Source organism: Bos indicus, chromosome X (assembly GCF_029378745.1).
Source record: "Bos indicus isolate NIAB-ARS_2022 breed Sahiwal x Tharparkar chromosome X, NIAB-ARS_B.indTharparkar_mat_pri_1.0, whole genome shotgun sequence".
Taxonomy (NCBI): domain Eukaryota; kingdom Metazoa; phylum Chordata; class Mammalia; order Artiodactyla; family Bovidae; genus Bos; species Bos indicus.
Window position 1 is genome coordinate 3,892,266 of NC_091789.1, and position 16,449 is coordinate 3,908,714.

Below are 16,449 nucleotides of genomic sequence, written 5' to 3' on the forward strand. Positions count from 1 at the left end.
TCTTTTGCTGCATCAACTGTCAAGACATTTTTCTGGTCTGAGACAAAGACTGTTTGCCTTTCTGGCAGTCCCACAGGGGCTGCCTGGCCTAGATGAGACAGGCGTCAAAGAGGAGGGTAGGAGAGGTCAGAATCCCCTGGTCGAACCGATTCCTGGGGTCAACCATTCCCTCCTTCAGTCTCTGGCTATTTATCTCTACATGTCTGAGGAGGGAGGAGCTGTTTGCCTCTAAATTCTTTCTCACAAATACCTGAGACTCAGATAATCGAGTTGATTACACTAAGATGGATGGTGAGGTCTGACTGCTATTTGGCAAAATAATAATCCTAAAGAGCAAATGGCCAGAAAATTGAAGCCCTGTGTGAAGCCCACTCACGTTCATGGTTCCGTTGATCTCTGCCACGGACTCATCATCTGTAGGGAACTGGTAGATCTGGACTCCGTTGTTGACAAGCTCGCTGGTGATTTTGATTTTGAACTTGGTTAGCTCACTCTTAGAAATGGCATCTGATTTGGCAATGATGGGGATGATGTTCACCTAGAGAAGGGAAGAGCAAAGGGGCATCATTACTGGAAATCTGCAGCTCAGAGTAGGTGACCTAGGACTTCTACCAGCTGCCAGAGGGAGCAGTTCAACCCAATAGCCCAGGCCTGGCCACCTCCATAGCCAAACAGCAGTATAATAAATGACAATGAGTGCTTTCTGTTTGCCGGGCACTGAACAATAAGTGCTTTACATAGATTAACACAATTAACCCTGGCAGAAAACCCTCCCAGAAGGTATTAGTACCACTATTTTACCAAGGACAAACTGAGGCAGAGAGAGGTGAAGTAGCTTGTCCAAGGCCACAGAGCACACACATACTGGAACTGGGATTCAGATCCAAGTTGAACCTCATTTTTCAGTCTGTAGTCTTAACCTACCAGCTCAGATCCAAATCGATGAGCTGCATGATATCTTAATACCAAGGTCATTGCTTTGGTGATTTTGAAGCAGAAGGATGACAATTGGGAATCTGAGGTGGACAGGGGGGGAAGAGGCCACTCCTTTCCAATAGTCAACTGTCCCAACCCATCTTGTGGGGGCTAGCCCTAAGCCAGGTGAAAGAGACCCATGTGGGAAGTGAGGCAGGGCAGGGCTCCATGAAGATGCATATACGGCCCTCTTTCTGGAGCCAACACTAAGGAACCAGCCCACTGACGTGAAGACCACCCTCTGTTACTGATTTGATCTGTGCTGTGCTTAGTTGATCAGTTGTGTACAACTCTTTGTGACCCTATGGACTGTAGCCTGCCAGGCTCCTCTGCCCATGTGGCTTCTCCAGGGAAGAATACTAGAGTGGGTTGCCATGCCCTCCTCCAGGGGATCTTCCCAACCCAGGGATTAAACCCAGGTCTCCAGCATTGCAGGAGGATTCTTTACTGTCTGAGCCACCAGGGAAGTCCAAGAATACTGGAATGGATAACCTATTCCTTTTCCAGAGGATCTTTCTGACCTAGGAATCGAACTGGGGTCTCTTGCATTGCAGGAGGATTCTTTACCAGCTGAGCTATCAGGGGAGCCCAATTTGATCTGAGACTTAGCCAAAAAGAGCCTCACTGTCAGAGTCGCCTGATTAATTTCTGTGTAAAGAAAGCAGAAGCAGATGCCTAATTTTGTACAGATGTAGGAGGAAGGCCTGATGCTGCCCTGAAGTTCAATCTACCTGAACCTTAATCCTTGAAATTCCTCCGAGAATGGACAAGGCTTTTACTGCTGGAAGGTCAAGCAACTGGAAAGGGATGTGCCTGAGTGAGACAGAGCAGAGCCAAGCTCAAGTTCACACAACAAACACAGCTGGTCCTGCCAGCACACTCCAATGGGCTGGTGTGGATGGTGCTTGGGCCCTGAAAACAGCTCAAGACTTGAAATTTTCCCCTTCTTTGCTCTTTGCCTTTGGAGAGCCTCTCCAGGCTGACGCCGCAGCTTTAGGAGTTGGTCAAAGAAAGACTGGACCTTGGCGGCACCTCCCTTCAGGTCTTTGGGGCATGGAGGTTGAAGCCCTTGGCGAGGTAATGCAGCAGGCAGTCAATTCTTGTCTCTTTTCACCACTTCCCCCATCAGCATGCTGTAAACATAGGCTGAACTTTGCCTACCTAACAGCCCACCTAGCAGGCTGCCTACCACATGGCTCCGTGCTGCCTCATTCAAGACATGCAGGGCATGGTGACGTTTCCTGAGCAGCACGTTACTCGTGGGCGGAGAACTCATTGCTGTGAAAAATGACAAATTGCTCCTCTTTTGATGACAGCTGAAACTGAGTGATTATAGTGAAGGTGATACTAAACAACCACATTTAAAGATTTCTTTTTTTTTTTTTTTTTTTGTAAAATAAATTCCCTGGAGTTAGAGAGAGCTTGGTCTGCATCCCAGATCCATTACAAGTTGTCTTGAGCAAGCTATTTGACTGTGCCTCGGTTTCCTCATGTGTAAAATGTGAATAATAATAATACTTACCACACAGGATTATTGGATGAATGAAATGAAAACAATGCATATAAAGGACTCATCACAGTGCCAGGTACATATGAGATGTTAAGGGAGGAAATGGACTAGTAATGAGACTTTTTAAAGAATCCCATGGTCAATTATCTTGCACAACTAATAATCCTTTAACATGAAGAATCATTGTCTAATTTATATCTGATGTGGGACTTGCATTTTTCCGTTTATCTTAAAGCGGGATGTGCCTGAATCCCACAGCCATCTTCCTTGGGTGTGGAGGCAATGTAACCTGGCACCACAGAGCCGAGTTCAAATCTAGGCTTTGCCAGGAGCTGGCTCTATGACAATGGGTGTCTCCAAACCTCTTAGAGCCTCAGTTTTCTCTTCTATAAAATAAGAGTAATGATGGTGTTTGCTTTACTGGGTTGTTGTGAGGATTCAATGAGACACTCCACAAGGCACTTTGACAGTGGTGACATATAATAAAGGTTTAACAAATGTTAGCTGCTATGATAAAATTATTATTGATAATAAGAATAATAACTTTTGAAGTCAGCCATCTGTCCTGCATCCACCTTTATTCCCAAGAGGGATCAGGGCAGAAAACAGCTCAGTGCACACTCATGCCCAGTGCTGGGAAAACATCACAAAGCATACGACTCAGGCGCTGGAGCAATTAACACCATCTTTATGGAGGGACAGGGAGTGAAGCGGAGGATGCCAATGCCACAGAACCTCTGCCGGACTCTGGCATCAGTGTGGCACAGGAGACCACCAGGAGGGGTCCAGCAGGCCCCACCTCCCACCCACCCTCGCCCCTGCCTCCTTACCTTACTGTCCAGCTTCTTCATTGTCACTAGGTCCAGAGACTTCAAGGAATGACCCGTGGGGGCGATGAAGTACAAGCAGGCGTGGATGCGAGAGTCATGGTAGGTGTGCAGTACCCTGCGGATCTTCAGCTCCTCCTGCAGGTAGGCCTCAAACTGGGCATCGATGAATTCCACGATGGGCTTGTAGCTACAGGGGAGAGTGGGGAAATGGCCAGACCCCTTCAGACACCTGGATTTTGTTAGGTTTCAAAGCTCTTTTTGAAGTGCAAAATACCCTCGGTAATCTGACTCCTCCCACCTGACTGGATTTCAGTGGGCCTCTACTCCCGTCAGACTAGCCACCTATTTCATCCCCACATGAGCCAACTGTGTGTTCATCAGTGTGCTTTCTCTCTGGAATGAGCACTTCTCTCTTCTCATCCCAATCTTGCCCTCCCAGGCCTCAGGACTCGGATGAATGCCCATCTCCTCCAAAATTCCCCAGTGATGCCAGAAAGCCCTTCTGGGCCTCGCGAGTGTGACAAAGAATTATGCTATTGGATGGTTTACTGATGCTTCACAAGGATTAGTGTCCCCTCAAACAGACTGTGTCCTTGTGAAGGGCAGGGACAGTGAAGGGCCCTTCTCTGCCTCATGGGGCCCAGATGCAGTGTGGAGCCCCCTGGCAGCATCTGTGGATGAGCGGATGGTACCCCAGGCTGGGCTCATGTCTTTGCTTCCTCTGTCTCCCCTGCATCAGCTAATACTCGAGCTGGGTACCCAGGGGTGGTCGGGATGTCTCCTTGACCCACTGCTGGGGAATCTTCCAGAATGCACTGGGTTCTTCTCAATCTTTCTGGGTTTGAGGCTCCCCTAAAATATTTTTCTGTTCTCATTTCCTCTAAGGTCATGATTTTTTTTTTCTGTGGCCACAGGTCATGCGGGGTCTTAGTTCCCTCACCAGGGACTGAAGCCTCGCCCCCTGCATTAAACTGCAGAGTCTTAACCACTGGACCGCCAGGGAAGTCCCTAAGGTTGTAACTTTGAAAATTTGAAACTTTGAAAATTTGGTAGAGTCTTACACACACAACCTCAACACGTGTGCACACCTCCCCACCCCCAAGCTCACTGAGTTCCCAGGCACAGAGCTCCTGTGTGGCTCCAAGTCTTGCTAAAGAGTCTTAGCCAAGAGTCAGTCCTCTGTTCCTCTCTGTCCTGGGAAGCTTCTTTCTTCTCTATGGCCCCTACAGCCTCTTTCTGCTCTAACTAGGTCAGCTTAGCCTCCGCCCTGCCTCTGTTCTCATCTCCCTGTCTGTCCGCTGCCTCTCCATCCGGGGCTTCCTCCCTTCAAGCAAGAAGAAGTTTGCTATCTGGCCCAGGGCAGTGGTCCCTAACCATTTTGGCATCAGGGACCGGTTTCATGGAAGACAGTTTTTCCAAGAATGGGGCTGGAGAAGCAGGGGGGCAGGGATGGTTTCAGGATGATTCAAGCGCATTACATTGATTGTACATTTTATTTCTATTAATATTATTATTACATCAGCTCCACCCCAGATCATCTGGCATTAGAATCTGGGAGGTTGGGGACCCCTGCCAGATGGGGAGTCTGCAGACACCACTGCGGGAAGGGAATGTGATGGAAGGAGGAGCTGGGCTCAGCCAGTGCCTCTCAGCTGCAGCAGCCGCCTACCTGAGCCTTTTTGAAAGATTCCCCTAGTAGAGAAGAGAAAAGAGGTTTTTAAAAAAGAAATCACAGAATTCTAGATTCTGAGAGCTACATACAGAGAGAGCCAGGTGCACGGTACCTCTGGAGCTCCAGAGAAAAATCTAAAAATATAGTCCTTTCTTTCTTCCTTTGATCCCTGTGAGCCAAACACTATTCTGAAGGGTAATATCATCAAAGGATCACTTGGTTGCAGGGATCCTTAGAAGGTTCCTGAAGAATTAGTGGGGTTGGGGGGGAATACATCTCTTAGGTTTGTTTAATTAATTTTTGGGTGACTGGCTCATTTGAATGATCTAAAGACAGCACGCCTATATTTTTTCCTCCATTATATAACTTTTTTACTTTATTTTTTGCTCTACAGAAGGGACCCAAGGAGGACACAAAGCAATGCATTTTTAGCTTTTTACCCCCTGCATCTCTAGTGACACACTGGGTCTTTCTGCTAACGCCTCTGGCCCTTAGGGTCTCTGAAGAGAGGCATCGTCAGAGCAGCCAATCCACCCACAGGATCTGGTTCAGTCTAATCCTAAATGGATGACTCATCTTTGTCTTATTCTTTTTTACCCTTTTTCTGACATTTTGATTTTTTAATTTAGTTTTATTGAGACCTAAGTGACATATAGCACTGTATAAGTTTAAGGTATACAGCATAATGATTTGATTTACATACATCATGAAGTGGTTATCACAATAACTCTAGTAAACATCTATCGTCTCACATATGTACAAAATTACAGAAATACAAACAAAATTCCCATTTTGATGAGAATTCAGGATTTACTCTCTTAACTTTCATATATAACATACAGCCATGTTAATTACATTGATCATGCTATAAATTACATCCTTTGTATTTATTTACCTTAGAACTAGAGTCTTATTCATCTTTTTATCCTCAGTGTCCCACATGGTATCTGGAATATAGTAAGGGTCCCACTCCTGCTCCCAATGGCTCATCTGCCCTCAATGGCCATCTCTCCCATCCCACTCGGGCATGCTCACTGGACTCCAGTCCCTGGTAAACAAAATCTCTTACTCCCATAAGCAACCGTGTCACAAAAATGCTTCCTTCTAAAAAAAAAAAAAAAAAAACTGCTTCCTTCTGAGGGACACCTGGCTCCCCTTCAAAGATTTTGCTTCCTTCATATCCTTATCAACTGGAAATCTCTACATCCCTCATATCCCAAGGCAGCTTTTTTCCAGCCCATTTTCCCTGGCTTACTATGATCTGCTAGAAAACCCAGCTCCAATATATTCTATCCCTCTTTCTCACAACTGTTTATCTTTTACTTTTCAGGGTAGAAATTCCTTTTTATCTTTTGGCCATGCCACATGGCATGTGGGATCTTATTCCCTGACTAGGGATCAAACCCATGCTCCCTGCAATGGAAGCTGGGAGTCTTAACCACTGGACCACCAGGGAAGTCCCTTCAGGGTACCTTAGCCTGGGGTCCACAAACCTTGAAAGGTCTATGGATAGAATCCATAGGATCCGTGAACCTCGACAGGAAAAAACACATCTTTTTGTCTAAGCTGTAACTGAAGTTTAGAGTTTCTTCAGGTACAAAAGTAGGTAATGGAAAGGAAACCATAAACAAGACGAAAAGACAAACCCTCAGAACAGGAGAAAATAATTGCAAACAACCCAATCAAAAAACGGGCAGATGACCTAAACAGACATTTCTCCAAAGAAGACATACAAATGGCCAATAAACACATGAAAAAATGCTTAATACCGCTCATTGTTAGAGACATGCAAATCAAAACTATAATGAGTTATCACCTCAAACCAGTCAGAATCATCAAGAAATCTACAAACAATAAATGCTGGAGAGGATGTGGAGAGAAGGGAACCTTCTTGCACAGTTGGTGGCCATGTAAATTGATATAGCCATTATGGAGAACAGTATGGAGATTTCTTAACAAAGAAATGGAACTGTCATATGGCCCAGCACTCCCACTACTGGGCATATACCCTGAGAAAACCATAATTCAAAAGACACGTGTACCCCAGTGTTCATTGCAGGACTATTTATGGTAGCTAGGATATGGAAGCAACCTAGATGTCCAGAGACAGATGAGTGGATAAAGAAGCTGTGATACATATATACACAATAGAATATTACTCAGCCATGAAAAGGAACAAACTTGAGTCAGTTCTACTGAGGTGGATGAACCTAGAGCCTGTTATACAGAGTGAAGTAATTCAGAAAAAGAAAAACAAATGTCATATATTAATGCATATGTATGGGATCTAGAAAAAATGGCACTGACGAACCTATTTGCAGGGCTGGAATACAGACACAGACACAGAGAATGGGCTTGTGGACACAGCAGGGGAAGGGGAGGGTGGGACAAATTCAAAGAGTAGCATTGAAACATATATATTACCATGTGTAACACAGATAACTAGTGGGAAGTGGCTGTATGATGCAGGGAGTTCATTCCAGAGCTCTGTGACAACCTAGAGGGGTAGGAGCGGGTGAGGGTGGGAGGGAGGCTCAAGAGGGAGGGGACATATGTATACTTATGGCTGATTCATGCTGCTATATGGTAGAAACCAATACAACATTGTAAATCAATTATCTTCCAATTAAAAATTTTTTAAAAAACCACACTGAGATATCACTTCATACCTACTAGTATGGCTACTATCAAGAAGACAAGAGAAAAAACAAAAGAAGACAATTTTTGTCCATTGATCCGTTGTTCAATATTTGGATTGTTTCCATGTCTTGGCTGTTGTGAATGGTGCTACAATGGACACAGGAGTGCAGATATCTCTGAATATCCTGTTTTCATTTCTTTTGCAATATGTGCTCAGAGGCAGGACTGATGGATCATATGGTAGTTCTATTTTTTATTTTTAAAATTGTTTCCCATGATGGCTGAGCCACCAGCGGTGCACAGATATTCCTTTTTCTTTACCTTTGCTAACACTTGATTTCTCTTTTTGGAAACAATATAAGGTGTCTATCCACAGATGAATGGATAAAAAAGATGTGTCCAGTAAAGTAATTATACTCCAATAAAAAAATAAAAGTCATTCCAGCAAAAAACAAAGTAGGTAACAGTCTACAGTAACTTCAGCAGTGCCTGTGATTTCATAACCAATAGAAATTACCAATATTTTTCGTTTCCTATTACAATTGTTGCAAATATCTCAAAATAGCATTTATAATCATGACCTCTAAATTATAATAGTTATTAGACCTGCATATAGCTATTGTTATTTCAGAGATTAGTAGAGAAGGACACAGATTACTTTATCACAATTTTAAAGTATTTTGGTAACTGTATTTTTTTGGTGGGCTTCCCTAGTAGCTCAGCTGGTAAAGAATCCACCTGCAATGCAGGAGACCCTGGTTTGATTCCTGGGTCAGGAAGATGCCCTGGAGAAGGGATAGGCAACCCATTCCAGTATTCTTCAGCTTCCCTGGTGGCTCAGCTGGTAAAGAATCCGCCTGCAATGCGGGAGACCTGGGTTTGATCCCTGGGTTGGGAAGATCCCTTGGATAAGGGATAGGCTACCCACTCCAGTATTCTGGACTGGAGAATTCCATGGACTGTAGAGTTGATATATTTTAGGCAAGTTATTCTGAGCCCAGAAGCCTCACTGGTTTAAGGGGCCAATAGCACAAAGAAGCCCAGTCTAGACACTATTTCTTCTTCATTTCAGATGGTGATATGTATTATGAAGACAATAAAATAGGACAATGGGATGAAAAGTGACTGAGAGCTCAGCTACTTTACATACAGTGATCAGGGAAGGCTTCTCTGAGGATGTGGTGCTTGAGCTTCAAGGATGCAAATGACAGTCATAAGAGAAAATGGGAGAAGAGCATTCCAAGCAGAAGGAAAAACAAATGCAATGGTCTTGAGGCAGAAACAAGCTTGACAAATCTGAGCAAGAGAATTAGGGAATGAGGAAGAGCAATATACTGTTCACAATTGCCAAAGGTGGAAACAACTCAAAAGTCCATCAACTGATAAAATGTGGAATATCATACAATGGAATATTACTCAGCCATGAGTAATATTACTTTTCAGCCACGAAAAGGAAGAAAATTCAGATACATGCTGCCACATGGATGAACCTTGAAAACATTATGCTAAGTGAAAGAAGCTAATCACAAAAGGACAAATAGTATATGATTTCACTTCTCTGAAGTACTGCTGCTGCTGTTACTCGCTCAGTAGAGTCCAACTCCCTGCGACCCCATGGACCGCAGCCTGCCAGGCTCCTTTGACTATTCTACGAGGTACTAGAATAGTCAAATTCACAGAGACAGGAAAGAGAATAATAACTGGGAGCTGAGAGGAAAGGGTAATGGGAAGTTATTGTTTAATGGGTTTCCTTTGAGGATGATGAAAATGTTAGGGAACTAAACAGAGGTAGTGATTGCACAACACTGTGAATTTATTAGATGCCACTAAATTTGTTCACTTTAAAATACTTAATTTTATGTTATGTGACTTTCACTTCAAGAAATACAAAAATAATAAGAGATGAAGCAAGTGAGGTAATGGAGACAGATCACATAAGGTCTTGTGGGTAAGGTTATAGTAAGGGTTTTTTGTTTTGTTTTGTTTTGTTTTGTTTTTACTGTGAATAGGGTCTTCTGTTCCATACTGCTTTCTAATTGGTTGTTGTCAGATAAGAAGTCTATGACTTTCTGCATATTTATTTTGAAATTAGCTACCTTGTCTTTAAGTTGATTATATTGGATTTTGTAAATAAAGATATTACAGAAAAGTAAGAGTTTTATCTTTCAATTGTTTTCTTTCTTGCTAATGTTAGCCGTCCCTTATTGAAATACTGTCCTTTGGCTTCACTGCTACCATTAGCTCCTACCTCTATAAGAACTCTTCTTTCTCACTCGCCTTAGCTTCAATTCTTGGCCTGTCTCTGAGGTTCCATCCTGGACCATCTTTTGTGGTCATTCTGCACATCACAGGCACATTAGCCCTGGGTGCTCCTGTTCACTGTCATGGCCTCAGTTACCACTGGCTCCTATCACACTTCATAGACACCCAGAAGTCACCCCAGTCTCCCTCTCCCACATGCCAGCCCTCTGTGTAAACACAGCTATCAGAAGCTCCCCTGCTGGAAACCCAGAAGACCTGGTCACAGACATCATACTCAAACAGTACCATGTCAGGCATCAGAGCCAAGATATCACATGGTCAGGTCTCCTGGAACAGCGCTCAGAGTGACAACACCTCACTTACTCCATCCTTCCAATCACCTCTTTCCTCTATGCTCATCACTATTCTGCTCTCTCCTTGTGGACTCACTATCCCTCCAAACTATGTCCACTGTGCCCTCTGAAACTCCTGAACCATGGTGAACAAAACTGCCACTCAGAGTGTGGTCCCCAAACTGGCAGCACTAGCATCACTGGCAGGCTTGTTAGAAATGGAGACTCTCCAGTCTCCAACCCAGACCCACAGGATCAGAATCTGTATCTTATTAAGAGCCACAGTGGCTCATATGCTACTTTAAAGTCTGAGAAGTAGCATATGCCACCTTCCTCTTCATAGCACCTGCCTATCTCTTCATGCTACTGGAAACCTAATTCTCTCCTGAGGATCCCACTGCCTAGCAGCCCCCTCCTGTGTAGGCTCCTCATTCTCCCACAACCTGTGTACGCTGGGCTCAGTGCAGTGGGCATCCAGGCAGACCCTGAGCACTTCTAGACCATTACTCCTCTGCCTCTGTGTAAAACAACACTCTCCATTTGAGACCTGTTTCATCCTCTTCCGGAGGTGCCTGACCCAGTCTTTCTTCCTGTTCCGGGTGACTGCAATGTGCTTGTGGACAAGCCATCAGCCTTCAGCCTCTTTCTTCCTTGATGGCCTCAACTTCCCCCACCTCCAGACCCTTCTACTTCAGCCACCTTCACACCAGACCATTCGCCAGGCCAGCCTCACCCAAGATAGCCTCTAACACTCCGCTCTCTAACCATTGCCACACATCTTTCCAACTCTCCTATGTCTCTATGCGCCTAAACTTGATCTTTCACCTCATAGAATCCTCTGGTACCTTGGTCTCTTCATTATCTTACAGGCTATCAGCCGCTCATGGCCTCATCTTCTTGTTGGCCTGGTCTGACCCCCTAATCAATGGCCCCAAACACTCTTTTATCAACTCCTCTCCCATTGCACCCTCCTTGCCTGGCTGAACTGCTGGACTGGATATATTTCAGTATCTTCCCTCTGCTCGTAGACCACTGCCGCTGAATTTGACTAGACGCAATCACAAAACGTGGGGTCTTGGCGCCCAAATTCCTGGCCTCCAACCTCACATACGCCTTTAAAACAATATGACATCCCTTTGCTTGGGCTCAATTGGCTCCTTCCCACTGCTTTCACTGACCAGGCCAAACTGTCCCCACTTTCCTCAAGCTCCGAAACTTATCTGTGACCCTTCCCTCTCACAGGACCGTGTCACCTGCCACTTTATCAGCACAATCCGGGTCACCAGGCTCATACTACCCCAACCTGCCTCACTCCCTCGCCTTCTCTGTGTCCTCTAGCCTCTGAGGACAAAGCATCCCTCATCCTGTTCAAGGTCCATCAGCCCCTGTGCACTTGATCTCATTCCTTTCAGGCTCTTTTGAGAACCTGCTATCTATCAGCTCCTCACCTCCTACTGATCACTCCCCCTCCCTGAAACCTATGAACAGGCTTATGTCTTCCCTCGTCTCAAAAAAAAAAAAAAAAAAAAAAAAGATCTTCCCTCAGCCAGTCCTCCTCAACCACACATTTCTCTCCAACTACGGCCCTGTGTCTTCTCTTTCCTTACCAGTCAAGTCTCTCTTTTGCACCTACTACAGGGCCTGACATATAACAGGCGCCCCATAAATATTTAGTGCATGGATAGAGATGTTTTTTGAAAGGACAATCTACTCATTTATTTATTTTTACTTCCTCTTCATTCCTCAACACATTGTAGACTGGTTTCCACCCTCACCAGCATCCGAGTTAACACACTCAGTGGATACTTTGGGGATTTTTGTTGTTGTTTGAAGTATAGTTGATTTATGTTGTGTTCGTTTCAGGTGTACAGCAAAATGAATCAGTTATGTGTATATATGTGTGCATGCGTGCTAAGTCACTTCAGTTGTGTCTGACTCTTTGCAACCCTATGGACTGTAGCCCGTCAGGCTCCTCTGTCCATGGGATTCTCCAGGTAAGAATACTGGAGTGGGTTGCCATTTCCTTCCCCAGAGGATCTTCCCTACCCAGGGATTGAACCCGCGTCTCCTGCGCTTCCTGCATTGACAGGCAGGTTCTTTACCATTTAGCACCACCTGGGAAGCCATATATAGATATATCTATAGATACAGATACCCTGATGCTGGGAGCGATTGCGGGCAGGAGGAGAAGGGGACGACAGAGGATGAGATGGCTGGATGGCATCACCGACTCGATGGACATGAGTTTGAGTAAACTCCAGGAGTTGGTGATGGACAGGGAGGCCTGGCATGCTGCGATTCATGGGGTTGCAAAGAGTTGGACACGACTGAGCGACTGAACTGACTGACTGACTGAGAGATACAGATATATCTTCTTTTTAAGATCGTTTCCATTACAGGTTATAACAAGATATTGAATATGGTTTCCTGTGCTATACAGTAGGTCCTTGTTTATTTTATATAGTGTATATCTGTTAATCCCAAACTCCTAATTTATCCTTCTTTGATGACCATAAATTTGTTTTATATGTCTGTGAGTTGCATATTTTTAGCCTTTTAAATTTTATTTTATTTATTTATTTTGGCTGTGCAGGGTATTCATTGCTGTGTGGGCTCTTTTCTAGTTGTGCAGAACCGAGGGCTACTCTCTGGTTGCGGTGCTTGGGCTTTCTCATTGTGGTGGCTTCCCTTGTTGCAGAGCACAGGCTCAGCAGTTGTGGTGCACGGGCTTACTTGCCCCAAGGCATGCGAGATCTTCCCTGATCAGGGATCGAATGGTGTCTCCTCCATTGGCAGGCAGATTCTTTACCACTGAGTTACCAGGGAAGCCCCTACTTTACGTTTTAAATCATGAAAAGTTAAGAGGTGTTTATTTTCCGCATCAATGTATATATTGATTCATCATTCATTCAACAAATGTGTACTGAATACCCACTATAAGACAGCTGGCTACCTTGTACTCAACTTGCAAAACTTGAAAACTTAGCCCAGTCATTCCTGATCACCTCCTCTCCCCTTTCTGCATCCTTCAAACTATATACTCCCACCACCAGGCTTGACTGCCTGTTCCCACAGTTCTTCTCCACACATCTCTGTTACTGTACTTACCATATTATGTAGAATTTGTGCACGTATATTTGCCTCTTCTACTAAACTGTGAGTTCCTTAATTACAGATTATGCCTTATTTCTTAGTATTCCTGGCCCTTCACACTGTACCTGGCACACAGTGGTGGTTTAGTCGCTAAGTCATGTCCAACTATTGCAATCCCACGGACTGTAGCCCACCAGGCTCTTCTGTCCATGGGATTCTCCAAGCAAAAATACGGGAATGAGTTGCCATCTCCTTCTCCAGGCATACAGTAGTCATTCAGAATTTTATAACCTGAACTAGGTCCCCCATGTCAACTGGTTACTATGTCTTATGGATTCTTTCTCTTACATCAGCCTCTTCCTATCTATCCTTGAAGTTTCTGCTCCTGTTCAAGCCCTTTTCATCTCTTCCATCCTCATAAAACTTACCCATGACCTCCCTGCCTCCCTCTGGATTCTGCTTTATCTTTTTCCCAGCTCAGAAAAGCTTTTTAAAGGAGCAGTCTACACCCACTATATCTGCTTCCTTTGAAATTTTTTCAATTTTTAAAAAAATTTATTCATAATCATGCAAGCAATACGTGTACTTAATCTACTATTCTCAGAGGTAACTACTATTTTTAGTTTGATTATTCATACAGACTTTTTTCTATGTCTCTATAAACAGAGAGCGGAGAAGGCAATGGCACCCCACTCCAGTACTCTTGCCTGGAAAATCCCATGGATGGAGGAGCCTGGTAGGCTGCAGTCCATGGGGTCGCTGGGAGTCGGACACGACTGAGCGACTTCACTTTCACTTTTCACTCTCATGCTTTGGAGAAGGAAATGGCAACCCACTCCAGTGTTCTTGCCTGGAGAATCCCAGGGACGGGGGAGCCTGGTGGGCTGCAGTCTATGGGGTTGCACAGAGTTGGACACGACTGAAGCAACTTAGCAGCAGCAGCAGCAGCATAAACAGAAAGAGGGGCAGGGAGGAAAGGAGAAGGGGAGAAAGGGAGAAATGTTTGTTTTATTGGGAAGGGGTAGATTTATACAAATGGCATCATGATCTGTGTATCATTCTTCAACTTCTTGTTTTCACTTAGCGACCTGTTTATGTGAGTATGTATAGATTTAACTCGTTCTTTTACATGGCCAAGTACAGGTCCATGGTATGGCGGTTGGTATGGCGGTACTATAGCTCATTTCGTTGCCCTCTTGGTGGAAATTTAAACTGCTTAAATTTTTTTCTCATTCCATAACCAATGATACAGTGAACATCCTTTCTGTGGGCCTTTTACAAACATGTGCAATCATTTCTCTAGGCCATATATGTAAAGATGGACCTGCTGTATCATAAGATACTCACATTTCTTTTTTTTTTTTTTTCATTTTTTATTTTGTTTGGAAACGAGAGTTCTTTTAGAGTGAAATGTTTTGATGGTTAAAGAGTAATTCATTTTGAGACTCAAAAACTTGATATCTACTGAATTTAAATTTTTTTTTTCCTGTTCTGGGTCTTCGTTGCTGCATGGGCTTTTCTGTAGTTGTGGAGAGAGGGGGTTACCCTCTAGTTGGGCTTCTCATTGCCGTGGCTTCTCTTGTTGCGGAGCGCAGGCTCTAGGGCATGTGGGCTTCAGTTGCAGCTCTCAGGCTCTAGAGCACAGGCTCAATAGTTGTGGCACACAGGCTTTGGTGCTCTGCGGCATGTGGGATCTTCCCGACCCAGGGATCAAACCTGTGTCTCCTGCATTGGCAGGCAGATTCTTTACCACTGAGCCACCAGGGAAGCCCTGATATCTATTGATATTGATGGTTGTATTAGTCAGGGCTCTCCAGAGAAACAAAATCGATAGGATGTATATTTATAAATAGAGAGAAATTTATTTTAAGGACTTAGCTTATCACATTTAAAATTTTAATAGATACTGTCAAATTTACCCTTTACAAAATCTGTATCAATTTACACTCCCAGCAAGATGAATGAAATTAGCTGGTATTAATGGATGTTGTATTTTTATGTTTCATTTTTGCAAATCTGATAGATGAAAAAAATACTTCATTGTTTCATTTCACATTTCCCTGATCACTGAAGAAGCTGAATGACCATCATTTTATATATTGATGGTCCACTTACATTTCCCCTTCTGTCAACTACTTGTTTCTCACTGAATTGCAGAAGCTCTTTTTACATTTTAGAAAAACACTTTGTCTGCTTTATGAAAAAGTGAAAGAGAAAGTCACTCAGTCATGTTCGACTCTTTGCAATGCCATGGACTATAGCCTGCCAGGCTCCTCTGACCATGGAATTCTCCAGGGCAGAATAGCGGAGTAAGTAGCTGTTCCCTTCTCCAGGGGCTCTTCCCAACCCAGGGATCGATGTCTGCTATATAGGTTCCAAGTATTTTCTCCCCATGTGTAGTTTGGTTTTGCTTTTGCTTATAATATCTTTCAATAGACTATTGACTGAAAAAATGCACAACCTAAAAGCTGAGAATTATGTTTTATTTGGTGAATAAAACTGAGGACTTAAGCCTAGAAGACACCTTCTCAGCTCTAAGGGACTGCTCCGAAGAGGTAACAGAAGAGACAGATATCCAGCGGGTTTTGCAACAAAATCCAGATAGTCAGACCATCAAAAGACTACTGCTAGTTAAAGAAAACCAGACATCTCAAGTTAATGAGTGCAGTGCTTTTCTATGTATGGGAAGAGGCAAGAGTCTGGCGGGGCTCACTGAAATCATGCCTTTGATAGGCATCTTAACTGTCCAGGGCCAGTATTCTGCTTTTCTCCATCCATCCTGAGTCCGCCCGGAATGCACTGTTGTGGGTGGCCTCAGTGGACGCTGCCCTGATGCAACATCCTTTGTTTATTGATAAGGCAGGTGACAATTTTCATCCACAAGACAAAGGTTTTGTTTTGCTTAATTTTTAACGAATTTAAATCTGTCAGTCTTCTCTGACTTCTGGACTTTGCATCACAACTAGAAAGGCCTTCTCTACCCTCCAAAGTTACAAAAATATTCTATGTTTTTGCCTCGTATTTTTAGAAATTGTTTTTAATCCAACTGGAATCTATTTTGGGGACTGGTACTTGTGTGGGAGGGTCTCGTCTTATTTTTTCCTGATGGATGACCTATTTCCCCAGCACATTTTC

The 16,449-nt window shown here is 44.0% G+C and overlaps 1 protein-coding gene across 7 annotated transcripts in view; it reads right to left on the reverse strand.

Moving 5' to 3' along the window:
* The window catches only part of SEPTIN6 (septin 6), a 73,790-nt gene that overhangs the window by 26,461 nt on the left and 30,880 nt on the right, over window positions 1–16,449 (reverse strand). For all 7 annotated transcript variants that reach the window (XM_070784209.1, XM_070784211.1, XM_070784213.1 and 4 more), the window contains exons 4-5: window positions 3,316–3,502; window positions 377–538 (exon numbers count right to left, since the gene is read on the reverse strand). In XM_070784209.1, coding sequence (XP_070640310.1) covers window positions 377–538; window positions 3,316–3,502 — 349 coding nt within the window. The remainder of the gene's footprint in view (window positions 1–376; window positions 539–3,315; window positions 3,503–16,449) is intronic.